The following is a 13624-nucleotide window of genomic DNA, read 5'->3' on the forward strand; positions in this document are numbered from 1 at the left end:
GAAAAGGGATTGGTGGATTTTTCTCCCCCATTTCCCTTGTCAGTGGAAAAACAACCACCAATCATTTTTGGTCATCTGAGATAGTGCTGAGTATTGTCAGTTTGGGTAGATGCTTAAAATGTTAAGTTTAGTTACTGGTCAAGCTGAGTAAGGGAGTTATGAGGTGGATCAGGAGAGAATGACTCATAACAAATGAATACTATCTCTAGCTAATGCTAAAAATGCTGGCAAGAAGTGACCTTTAGCAGCAGATAGAGGTAGCTAATCAATGGCCATGGAGAATATGTGTATTAGAGCAGACTTCTGGATTTTCAGAGTTATGATTGGCTTGTACATAATAGCAACAATAACTGCTATGGCCCTCTTATTGTCTATGTTGGAATGCAGTGGACAAAATGACACCTTGTTTTCCAGTGAGTTGTAAGTAATGATGATATATTGCACAAATAGATATTGAAACTTCTACAAGTCGTCAGAAACAATAAAAAGAGTAAAAACTGCTAAAAATTTATATCTGCGTGAAACTCCTGGTTGCGACCTGTGAAAAAGTTATGTTAGAATCTTGTCTTTCACTAAACTTTAAGTGCTGACTTTAGTATGAAACAATATAAGCAAGTTAGCCCTTAAAGTTGTGACCATATTGTGTGTAAACTTCTAGACTCCTATTATTTTCAGTATTTTGAAAATAATAGGAGACCTAACGACAAATGAAGGAAGCCACTTTTCAATATTTCAGGAAACCTGATAAAATCTATTTCTTGAGGGATAGAAATGTTGGCCAATTTTAGATATTGTTAAGATCAAGCCTAAATTTCACCTAAGTGTGTTCACTAAGTGCACTAGCGGAACATCTCTTTTTCACAGGACTTAGATGTAACGTTTTTGGGCTTGCACTTTTAAGATACATGACATTTTAAGGATTGGCATTTATGGGAGCTGTTAATTACATTTAGATGTAAGAGCTGCCAATGTGACAGAATATATATGTTTACCATATTTTGCCTCAAACATTTTTCCAAAGCAGCGTATTATAGCTATTATGGCTATTCAATATCCTTTGAAAAAAATGGGGAAATACTTTGATCAACAAATAAAATATTGATTTTGCCAGCAAGTGTATTTTAACTCGCTATTTAAAACCAAACAGCTTTTAATGGGAATAATACATAATTTCATTTGATCCAGATTAATTCAATATTATTTGAACCTATACATTATTTTTGACATACCAAAAAGCAACAGTTTGACTAATTTGACACTAACTTTTGCTTTCTCTAATTACTCCTGATGCTATTTTTTTTATACATGTCATTCAGTTATTACTACATCTACGTAGTTGAATTAAATTTTACAGTTGGTCATCTAACAGGTTTAGAGTTCTGTAGCCACCTTTTAAAATTCTTTCTTTGTCTTCAAATATAGGTCCCAATTCTCAGCAAAAAGGAAGATGTTTTTGCTTATTTAGCAAGATACTCTGTGCCACTCTTGCGAGCAGCATGGTTGATAAAAATGACTTGTGCCTACTACTCAGCCATCTCTGAAGCTAAAATCAAGAAACGCCAGGCAGCTGATCCAAATCTTGGTAATAAATACTGAATGTAACATCTTATTAATGCACATTTTTGCACTGTTGTGGAATTGCATTATTGTATGGAGGATATAAGTTGATAAGCTTCACTTTTTCCTGTATGCTTTATAAACTACAGTAGGTGTCAGTGCAGTTCAAAAAACCAAGAACCACAAGCTTGTTGTATCAGGAAATGACAAAATCAAGCCTCCATTTCTTTAGGTTCTCATTATTGATCAATGAAAATATATTTAAATTTTTAGTACAGCAAAAGAGCAGAATGAAAGCTGAAGCATAATTAATGACCTACAGAGAAAATGTATTAATTTGTTCTCTTCCTATCCTCAGTGAAAAAAATTGAGCAGATTCTAGACAAATAGGCTGTATCTATTAATGATATTCAGTTTTTACAGCATGTACATTATTAACACCATGTTTTCAAAAATGGTAGTTCCATCACCTAACTAGAAATTTAGTCACTCTATATTCAATTTCCCAAATGGATCACTCCTTTTATTTAAATTATTGATATTGGTAGATAATACATACCCATCATGCTATTTCCTTTGGGATAAACATGATTTGGTGTGGAGGAAAGTAGTAAAAAACAAGTCAAATAAATTAAGAAAATAGGGTAAAAATGGAAGGAAATAAAGCTAATTTACATTATATCTCTCATATCTTTCTAGCAAAGTTTATAAAGATAATAGAATTTTCTATGCCTTTTTGCCTGTATTTGCAGTCAATTTGCATCCAGATATTTTCAGATTTTTCCACATTTGTTTAAATGCCATCATGATTCATTTAAGGGGACTTGTTTTCACTAGCTTTTCCCCTTCTAATCTTGAAAGCTTACCTCACAATAAAAGTGGATTCCAGATTACCATATTTTTCAGACTATAAGATGCATCGGTCTATAAGATGCACTTAGAAACAATTTATTAACAAGAAAACATTAGTTTTTTGCCTCTGTGTGTCCTGTTTTTGCCCTCTGGTGTCCAGAAGCATTCTGTAGGCCAAAAAATGGGCCTGTTTTTGGCATCCCAAAGCCTCTGCATGTCCTGTTTTCAGCCTCCCCTGCATCCATAAGCGTACTGCAGCCAAAAAACACACCCATTTTTGGCCTTGATGCCAGGGAGGACAAAAGTGGGACCCATGGAGGCCTCTGGAAGCCAAAAATGGGCCTGTATTCACTGTATAAGAGGCACAGACATTTCCACCCACATTTTTAGGGGAAAAAGTACGTCTTATACTCTGAAAAATATGGTATCTTTCACTTCTTATGCAAAGCATTTTCCTTTTTAAGGGTAATTTACAGAGTTTAAAATAAAAGATGTATATTTAAAAAATTACACTGGTGTTGCTTTTAAATAAATATTCTGGTTGCTGCTGTTAGTTTAAAATGTTTATACCTTCATTTTTTTCACAAAGTAGATTCACTCTTGCATATTAAGCTGTTCTGTATTATTTGTGCATTTACTCAATAAGATATGCTTAGTTGAGTTTCATAACAAACATGCATATGGCTAGAGCTTTCCTTACTTTAGTGCTGATGTGACAAGTTCAGGATGCCTAATTAAACCTGCCTCACACAATAATTCTATTCAATTGCTTTTATGTTATAGATTTTTGTCTTCATAGTTATCTATTGATGCCTCTAAGCAAATTTAATTGCTTTGCAACATATGACTTGTTATATGTAAAATAGTTTTTCAACCTCATGCTTTCCAGATGTATTGAACTATAGCTCCTAAAACAACTGGAGAAGAGTAATGTAATGTAATTTCTTTCTTTCAAATTGGGCTGTTTCTGGTGAACTGGTGAAACTGGTGAAATGGATAGCATTGCTGCTGTGTAATGCAGTAAGAAAACTGTCTTTACACTACATCAAGTTGTTTAAAACATGGGTTGTTGTTCCTTTTACCTGTAATATTATGACATCTGTCATACTAAACTGAAAAGAAGTCAAATTGTGCCTTAGGTTTTATTAACTAAAGCTGAAAATCTTCGACTACTTACATCATTGTTATCAGTCAATCAGCTGTATCTGACCCTTGGCCACTCTACGGATAAGCTCTCTCCAGGCCCCTTTGTCTCATACCGCCTCCTTCAGATCCACCATTGTTATCTCAGTGTCATCTTTTATAGTGTCCACACCAGCAGGTACTAGGGCAGCCCTGTAACTCCTATTTCTACTGATCATTCCCTTCATGGTTGACTTTTTGAGTGACTCAGCTCTCATGACATGGCCAAAGTATGTTTGGCAATCTTGGCTTCAAGTGATATTTTTGATGAGGTAAATAAATCAAATACAGCACTAACTAAAATGTCAGCATACAATGTACTGTGGCATGTTTATTGATATAGCAAATAAAATGAATTATAGTTTTTTAATAGCTGTAACACTACATTTCAGAGATCTTTTATTGACTGATCTGTAGAAGTAATAAGACTAATTTATTTTATTGAGTGCCCAGAGGCATCATTTTATATCTAGGATTGTTTCATATCTACTCTGTAATATGTTGATCTCAGTGAGCATCTCAAGGCATGGATTATGATAATAGAAAGGCTCACTCAGTGGTCAGCTGGAAGTAGAATTTTGCTATAAAGGTGATATGTTGGCAGTTTGATTTGAATATTTTTCCCTTTGGCATGTTCTGTCTGTAACATTAATACAGTACTTCACAAATCTTTGATAGTGATGGAGGATTCCATTCTGAAATATCTACTGGCATAAGATTGAAATGATTTTCTTACTTTATTTCTATAATATCTCTTGAAAGAATAAAGAAACTATGTATTATTGCATCTCTAAAGAAATGGAAATGTAAAACTTATCATTTTTACATATCATTTTTATGGAAAATAAAAATGATATGTAAATTGGAAGATGGAAAACAAACTTTTGGCTTGTAGAAATTGGAAGTAATTTAGTCACTAAGACATAACCAACAATAACTCCCAAAGTGATGCAGGTAGTCAAGAAACTCTAAAGGATTATTCCAAAATGCTACTTTTCATGTTATAGAAGGGGAAAATCAATAACTATATATCCAGAGACAAATATTTTAAGCATATTTAATTTCATTTAAATTATGCAAATAAAACAAAATTTGAATTTTGTTTTGACTCTACCCATTAGTTTGAGGAGTATATCCCCCTCACTCAGATGTGTGATCCTCAGCTAATAAAAGCTGTGCCAAAATAGTTCAAAAATGAACATTGTAAAGATCATTTATGAAGCATTTGACACTAGAAATTTTCAGCTCAGTTTCCATGTATTTTAATGAATAACATCTGCCTTTGAACTCTATGAAACAAAATCAATACTATGTATTTAAATGTAACTCCATGTTATGTATTAGATAAAAAGAATACCTCTGGTTTAAAGTATGTTTGGGGATTAAAACTGCATTTTGGAAAAGATTCAACATTCCTAAGCTGCATTCTCCTTTTATAGTGCATGATATGTAGGTGGAAGTTGATTTCAGAATATAATAAGACAGACATGCAAATAAGGGAGATCAGGAGAATTAATTCTTTTATTGGATGGTAGCTATTATTGGAAGTGCATACTGTTGTCTTGAATAGCAAAATGGATTGTTCCACATTTCTTGTTGGGGAGGAACATGGACCAGTCCTGGAGTCTGGGGAAGGCTCTGACGAGTGTCTGCGTCAGAGGCAGAGATATGGCCAGGGCCGTGTGATAGTTATCAGCTGAGTTCTGAGTCAGAGATCAGTGGGGCTGAAGAACAGCTGGAGCCTTTTCCTAGTGTGCGCATGCACAGACCTGCCAGGAGAAGGGAACAGTTAAGGAACAAGGGTCGACTCAGGAGTAAGAGCACATGTGGACGGTGAACGGTCCCTCCCATAGGGAATAAAGAGGAGGGAAAGGGAAATGATGTTTGCAGGAGACAATTAGTTTAGTTCATTAGGGTGAATATCTGTTCCTGACTTCTTGCCAAGTAATTTCTGCTACAGCGTGGCATTTGGAAGATATCAGCCCAGCAACTTTCCAAGCCTGATAAAGGTCTGTAGTTGTGAAATCTCATGAAAGACTGTTGGGACTTTGCTGGAGAGGAACTCACTTTAACCTAAATAAAGTGAATTATTGGGATGAGGAGTCTACTTCATGATCTTGGGAAGCCTAGGTCAGAACACTAGTGTTGCTGTCCTTTTCTGGAAATGGTAAACTGAGTTGCTCTCAAATGCATAATTAGAATCCAGCAAAAAATAAATCCACTCACATCATGGTAAGGGTTAACAGATCTGAATTACAAATTTCAGGAAAGATTGTGACAAGATAATCTGGGTCTTTCTGCTGCCATCCAGTTTTGTAGCTCACATAATAGCCATAAGATGGTGGAAAGTGAATAGCTACAGAAACCTAAGAAAATTCAGAGGTCAACTTCTAAGCAACGGGCAGTCAGGTATTATAGTTCTACAGCCTAATGGATCTTAAATGAAACTTCTAGTTTGCTGAATGTTTCTAAAGGCAAAATGACATTTGTTTCAGTTTTGTATGCCTCTGCCTTAAAGCTCCATCCTTCAGGTCTACTCTGTGTTTAGGAGAAAAGATTGTTTCCTAAGCAGACCTGTGTGAAGGAGACAGATATATGTTCCTTGTAATTGAACAATTTCTCACTTTTCGATCCCTTAGTCATAGTTTTTGAGGTATCTGTCCCTGTTAGGGCTTAGAATCTCTCCTTGGATTCAACTGTTGAAATGTTGCAAAAGATAATCCTGCTCTGAAGTCTCTAGTTCGTGTCAGAATCAGATAAGGACTCCCCCAGAGTAAGAGAAGAATTAATATTAATTTCAAAGGTAGTTACTTATTTTACATTAAGAGTCTCTTTATGTAAAGCCTATAGTCAATTCTGAATTTAATTTCATAAAGTGATACAAAATATTTTCAGTTGATGATTGGATACCACATGGAAATGCTTGAATAATTTTTATTCTCAAATGAATTCTCAAACCTGATTCATATCAAACAACAATTTATTTCTACTTGCTCAAAATACATAAACGTGATCCATGAAATCCATCCAAGACATTTGCATAACAAACTTCCTTTAGCAAACTACAGGTATTAACTTGCATTCTTTGAAAGCATTGTGGTAAAGACTGTCATGCTAAAAGCCGTTCAAACTGGATCTCCCACTGATCACTATTTTGAGATTATGGGTGTGTAACAGCTCAGCTGAGTATAAATCAAATTGTGTTGAGTTTTTTTGGCCCAGTTTTGTCATTGAAGAAAAACAAATGTTAACAATTACTTAATTTGTGTCTCTATAGAATGGACTCAAATCTCTACCAGGTACCTAAGAGAACAATTGGTAAAAATTGCAGAATTTTATCACATGACTACAAGCCAAGGCAAAAACTCTGTAGTTGTGCCTCGTGAAGTGGAACATGCTCTAAAGCAGTGGGAATATAATGAAAAGTTGGCATTTTATATGTTCCAGGTAACCTTTCTTTTTATAATGAAGCTGTCATATTCTGTAGTTCAGGATGAAATTCTGTAAAGCAGTACAATGTACCGGTAGCAACAACAGTAACATTACAGATTTGCGTTTACTGTATGTCATTCATCATCTCATGCATTGATCAGAATCACTGCCCTGACCACAAATTATTAATCTGCATATATTTATGTGTGCAGTTATAAGAAATGTCAGGCTATAGTGAAAAAGTGCATGTTAAACATATTCAATGAAGACTTATCAGTCAGTTAATTCAAAATTAAACAGTTGCACAGAAACAGCTTACGAATTTACTGTAGTCCTTGCTTTATGACCATTCATTCAGTGACTATTCAAACTTATGATACTGCTGAACAAATGATATTTATGACTTATCTTCAGAATTATGGTGATTGCAGTGCTCTCATGGTCAGTTGATTAGAATTCAGGTGCTTGGCAGCCCATCTGCATTTACATTCACAACTTGTGCATCAACTTCTCCTACCCATTTATTTCCTTCCCATCCCTGTCCAGTTGGTTGCCCTACACTCTGCTTCTCTTGCCAGTCTGGCCTCTGCCATCCCTATGACCCTGCACTCCATTCTGCACCCTCATCCTCCTGCACCCTCTTGCCCTCACTGACTCATGAAAGGCCTTAGCAGCAGGAGAAGGAAGATGGCAAAGACAGCTGGGATGGTAGAGATGCAGGAACATTGGAATGCAGGATAGTCAAAAGGCAGAGTTGGGTGGTAGATAGATAGGTGGGAGGAATTTAAGTGGAGACAGACACAGCAGGACAGGAGAAGCATAAGATCCTCACCTAAAATGGCATGTTCCTGGCCAAGCAATTGCAACTGGGACCACCAAAACTGCTTTCACTAAGCAGTGTGGTCACATATTGTTTCATTTAAGAACTGCATCACTTAGCAGTAGAACTTCTGTTTCCAATTAGAGTTGTTAAGCAAGGACAAATGCTGTTAACTGATGTGTAATGGTATTAAAAACATCATAAATGTCAAAACTGTGCATCTTTAATGAAAAAAAAAGCTATACTAGTTGCAGAATAAATTAACCTTGTATACTTGGAAAAAGATGTACCTCTGTAGAATTATTCAATAATTCCTCCCATTCATATTCTTCCCCAGAAAACTATAGAGTTTATTTAGCATATATTTAGCATATATTTACCATATTTTGGTTACACAATCTTTACAAAGGAGAGAACAGTTAAAGTGGTAGTTCTACACAACAAACTGTAGTAGAAAGTTTCTATTCAGACTTTCAAACATTAAGTCTATTTCTTCTCCGTACATTTTTTCTGCCTCCTCTCAAAAGAGGAAGCATTCTGTTTTCCATATTAGGTATCCACTCCATATCAGGTACACTTATACCTGTAAATGCACCAAATAATTTTTCAGTGTAAGTAAGTAGTCTGAAAAATCAGGCTATAAGAGCATTAGCTTTTCTTAAATGAAAACCCTTGTCTTTTCTATTTTCTTCTTTGTTCAGCCATTCAGTTTCATTCATTTTCCCACCCAGTTGTTTTGCTTAATGCTGATCTATGAACATTGCATTTCACTGAAGTAAATCTTGGCTTGCTTTTCTGATTTTTGTTTGTGAATGGTAAGGTTTTGGCTACATAACCACCATCACAGGAAGAATTGAATTGATACTGGAGGATGGTAATGATTCTGTGCTGTCATTTCAAATGTGTTGGTAACCAGTAGGTGACTTTTAAACTATTAATTTTAAATTTTAACATTGATTTATAATATATTAAAATGTTCATATGGTTTATATGTCAGTTTTGTGACAATAAATTTTGTGGCATTTCTTAATTGGCATATTAAGCAATGAAGCAATGAAGTAATTGTTTTCTGTTGGATTTGGGAATTTCTTTACATATATTTCTAAAATTCCTTAAGGAAGGAATGCTTGAAAGACATGAATATTTAACATGGATCCTGGATGTCTTGGAAAAAATAAGACCAGCTGATGATGAACTTTTGAAACTCCTCCTACCACTAATGCTGCAGGTACAAAGGTTAATATAATTTGCCACAGTGCCAAAATACTCAGATGTTTTCAGAATTCAGTATGTTAAACTAAGTGTAGCTTGTTTATAATTGGAATGTAAGGTTTGGTGTCAGATAAAAAATCAAATAACATATATAAAGAAAGAATGGCTTCCAACTTACAGTTTATCAGCTACAATATCTCCCTCCTGTCTGTAATTTACAGTTTTACGGCTGTTGAAGAAAATCTCAAGTCTCAAACTCCTAATATCCATGGAAATATGTTGATTCTATACTAAGCTCATTCAGTTCTGGAGTTGTATCAGTACTAACTTTCACCTTAATAAGTCTTGGTACAGAGAACTCAGTAAAATTGGCAATGACCCCCAAATTGTATCAATAGATCTTGTGAGATTTCAGGCAAGTGTGTGGAAATCTTGAGATTTTATGCAACTTGTGGCCCATTTAAAACATTGCTTACATATTCCTGTATAGAAAATCCTAAGAGTGACTGAAAAGATTCCAATCATGATTTTATATTATTTAACATTTTAAACATTATTTTAGAACTCACCCTATAATTTTTGTTTACATGCCACACTACTGATTCTGTTAGTATCTTGCTTTTTTTCTTCTGAGGGTTAAGTTTTTCATCTACCCCTTATCGCTTACCAGATCTTTTTTCCCCTAAACCAGACAAAATAGACAACACAGAACCTGGCTATGGTAGGAATGATCCTGGGCAGAAGTTGGCTAAGAAATTATGTAAAAGGTGCTTGAGGTCCTGTGGCTGCCAACTCTGATTTAGGAAAGATGGGTTTAAAAAGTTGTAACTGAAAAACAAAAAATCTTGCAAACTTGATACACCAAACTTTTCCTAGTGTGAGAGAGACTAGTGTAAGATATAGCTTTGGATGTTTGGGGATGCTAAAGAAAGCAATAGCAACTGTGTGGGGAGTTTTGATATACACTCTGATGATGACTTTTTTAAAAAAAAATTAATATCTTTCAGTATTCTGAAGAGTTTGTTCAGTCAGCCTACCTGTCGCGTCGCCTTGCTTACTTCTGTGCCAGACGTGTCTCTTCGTTGATAAGTGACAGTACTAACCTCATAGCTGCCCACTCGCCTCATATTATTATTGGACCAAATAATCCTCCTTTGGCAGCTCCCAGCTCTTCGACAACTGGTACTGTAGTGAATCCTGCCCAGCTTGCCTGTTCAGATTTTCTTTCCTGCCCCCAACACCGCCCTCTTGTCTATGGCCTGAGCTGTATGCTGCAGGTAAGTGCATAGCAGAGAGGAAATTCTGAAATAACATTTATTGGCTGTGTTACTGTTGAAAAAGTACTGCATTGTGGATCTGTTTCTTTCTCCCTCCTTCCCTCCCTCTCCTCATGGAAAGCAATTGTGTATGCATTACAAATATCTCAGATAAATTTGAAATTTAATTAGGAAGAGATTGGAATTAAATAGGATCCTTCCTGAGAAATATTTGAGTGACTATTCATTACTTTCTGAGATATTTTCTAGAAAGGTCATTTTTTTTCCCCTGGCTGTGTAGAATAAACAAATAGCTATAAAATTGGAGTACAAGGTTTAGGATTGTGCTCATTCAAACTGACTTTTTCTAACGTATATGAAGATAATAGTACTAAGCGTCTACTTTTGTTTGTTCATTTACTTCACAAAAATCTCGAGTAAAAGTGGTCTACAGAAACAAATAGAAGCTCTAGGTTTTTGGGATGTATGTGTGAAATAATGATTTTCTTTTTATTCTTTTTATTTTATTTTTTAAATCCATTCTGATGGTTTGCTTCAGTTTGACAATTCAGAGCAGCAATGTTTAATTTTTAAAAGTAGCTTTTATGCACTTGTATTATGAACTGAAATATGTTATGCGTATTATTTCTTGAATTGCAATGATATTAAACCAGCCTATTTTTTAATGAACATAATGAAATAGATATAAGGACATTTTGAACAATGTGTGTGTACTTTAAAAAAACACACACCCTTTTTTGCAAAAGTGTTTTTTGCTGCTTTCTATAAAATTGAATAATCTAATTACATCATTTACATTCTTCTATTTTCTACTTCAGACTATAACTCTCTGTTGCCCAAGTGCCTTGGTCTGGAATTATTCTACAAATGAAAGTAAAAACATAAATCCTGGCTCACCTTTGGATTTACTTCAAGTTTCTCCATCCAGCTTACCAATGCCAGGAGGAAATTCTGTATTCAATCAGCAGGTAGTTTTTATTTGTATTTCAAAATATGAACAATCCATTCTGCTGAAAATTTCCATATTTCTGTCTTTTAAAAATTTCATTTTACAGCTAGCGGCTGTCTCTCCAATCATGCCTCACCTTTTCCTGCTTCTTCATTGCAGAGTTCATATATTTATATGTAAAGAGGGGGTAGGAGGTTGCTTCATGGAATGTAAAAAGTTAGAAAAAAAGAGTGTGATAAATGTGTTAGAAATGAATTTTCTGACAATGTTGGAATATTCATATAAAAGAATACACCATATAAACTTGTTTAACTTTCAAGTCTGTGAAGGTACCATTTCACCAACGTTGTACATTCATCCTGAGTCTCAAATACAATGAAATGGCTTTGATTGGTCATATGTTGGCCAATGTTCCATACAAGTTCTTTGTCCTTTTTAATATTGCCAAGAATTGTAAAATAACATATAAGCCGAACCATTTGCAAGAGATATGGACCATCTTTAATATCAGTGCAGTTGTATTCCCCATTAAAGTGAATGTAAACATCTTTGAAGATATCACCTTCTGTATTTTTTATTTATTGATTAAAGCAGTAGTCTAAATTCAAGCTATCCTGAAGCTGTTTCTGCAGTAAGGACTTTTGCTCATTCAATTTTAATGAAATAGCTCCATGACATCATCACCACCACCATCAAACTCTTGTTTTAATAGTTTTTAGGGAGACTGAAAAATTGAACAATATGCTAGATACCAGTACCTTATCATTTTTTTTTCTGTTGGAAGCATTTTAACTGTTTTTTAAAAAAAATTAAATTTAACATTTAACTTGTTCTTTTCAAATAGAAAAAAGCATTAAAAGTATTACTAACATGGTTTTGCATTAGATTATGAAGAAGGCCTGTCAATTAGCCAATATAAGTGACTTACATGTGGATCTCCTAATTTTAGCTCCTTAACATGAATTGTTTGCGGTAAGCTTCAGTAAGTGAGTGAGTGAACCCAAAGCTTCAGCAAGCTTCTTGTCTGAGCGAGGATTTAAACCTGGGTTACCTGCTCAGAGTTGAAAACAGTTACTATTTCACTGGCCCCCACATTAATACTTACTTCCACATTAATAGTTAATTGTGCATTAATAGTTAGTTACACTGAGGCAAACATTTAGAGCTCACAGCCTATCTCAAAAGATGGCTATTTTGAGGGTAAATGAATGGATATCATACATGTCTCCTTGAACTCCCAGAGAATAGGCAGAATATAAATGTAATCAATGAATAATATTCATGTTCAAATATCCCAAATATGCAGCCTTTCAAGTCATACTGCTTTGATTTTTATTTTATGCTATTTTCAGAAATATTGTAATAATTGCACAATACTGTACATTTCAAAAGATTTAAACATTGAGCAGTTGTATGGAATATTGAGATGATTAGTCCGCTCTGTCTACACAAATAGTATCCTGTCCATAATTCTGAACAGAATTCAGGAACACATTCTTTCCCTGAACTGTTGAAAATAGATTTCCTTTGTTCCTTTACAGCAGAGGAGTAATGATTGGTTAACAAAGTGTGTTTTATTTTTCAAATGCTAACAAATTTCATTAAAACTTTCAGGAAGATGAATGTTAAGGTTTTTCAGATCAAAGGACTATTTTCTTGTAACTTACAAGAGTATATTGCTTTCCTGTTTTCCTGCAGTTCATCTGTACTTATTTATTTTAAATATATATATCCTCATACTCTGGAAAAGCCAGCACTAGGTACCTAACATTTATGTGATATGTAGTACCTTATGCATGTATGTATTATACAATTGTTGCTTTCTTTACAGGTTCGTGCAAAGATTTTTGAAGTAGAACAGCAGATAAAACAAAGGGGCCGTGCTGTCGAAGTACGGTGGTCATTTGACAAGTGCCAAGAATCAACTGCAGGTAGGCACTAAAATGGATTGTAAAAGCAATGAAGCTTTATGGACTTCATCCAGTGAAATTCACTGATTTTTAAAACTAAATGATAGCTGCATTTTAGGTACCATTTATTGCTTTTCAGTCTTGGATTAAAGCCTGATTCTAAATATATTGGTATTGTCCACTTGAATGTAGATGATGAACTAATATGGAATAAGTATGTGCAAAAAAATTTGTTGATACTTTTATGTCAGTTTTTAAAATTTCTCGAAAATGTTGTCATGGGTTTGAAACAACTCCACCTAAAGATGCTGAGTCATTGGATACAAGATGGGAGGCAAATAAATTTTCTAATATATAAATAAAGATAAGCAGTGATTGCAATAGTTGAAATAATGTAGCTACTGTTATTACTATTATATACAGAACAAGGTGA

At 34.5% G+C, this 13624-nt stretch overlaps 1 protein-coding gene across 3 annotated transcripts in view; it reads left to right on the plus strand.

Moving 5' to 3' along the window:
- Positions 1–13624, plus strand: part of MED12L (mediator complex subunit 12L) — a 188167-nt gene that overhangs the window by 17002 nt on the left and 157541 nt on the right. For all 3 annotated transcript variants that reach the window (XM_087933317.1, XM_087933318.1, XM_087933319.1), the window contains exons 4-9: positions 1423–1582; positions 6869–7038; positions 8961–9071; positions 10063–10332; positions 11151–11300; positions 13113–13212. In XM_087933317.1, the coding sequence (XP_087789443.1) occupies positions 1423–1582; positions 6869–7038; positions 8961–9071; positions 10063–10332; positions 11151–11300; positions 13113–13212 (961 nt within the window). The remainder of the gene's footprint in view (positions 1–1422; positions 1583–6868; positions 7039–8960; positions 9072–10062; positions 10333–11150; positions 11301–13112; positions 13213–13624) is intronic.

Source organism: Pseudonaja textilis, chromosome 4 (assembly GCF_049901715.1).
Source record: "Pseudonaja textilis isolate UNSWEBS1 chromosome 4, rPseTex1.2, whole genome shotgun sequence".
In the NCBI taxonomy this organism is placed as follows: Eukaryota; Metazoa; Chordata; class Lepidosauria; order Squamata; family Elapidae; genus Pseudonaja; species Pseudonaja textilis.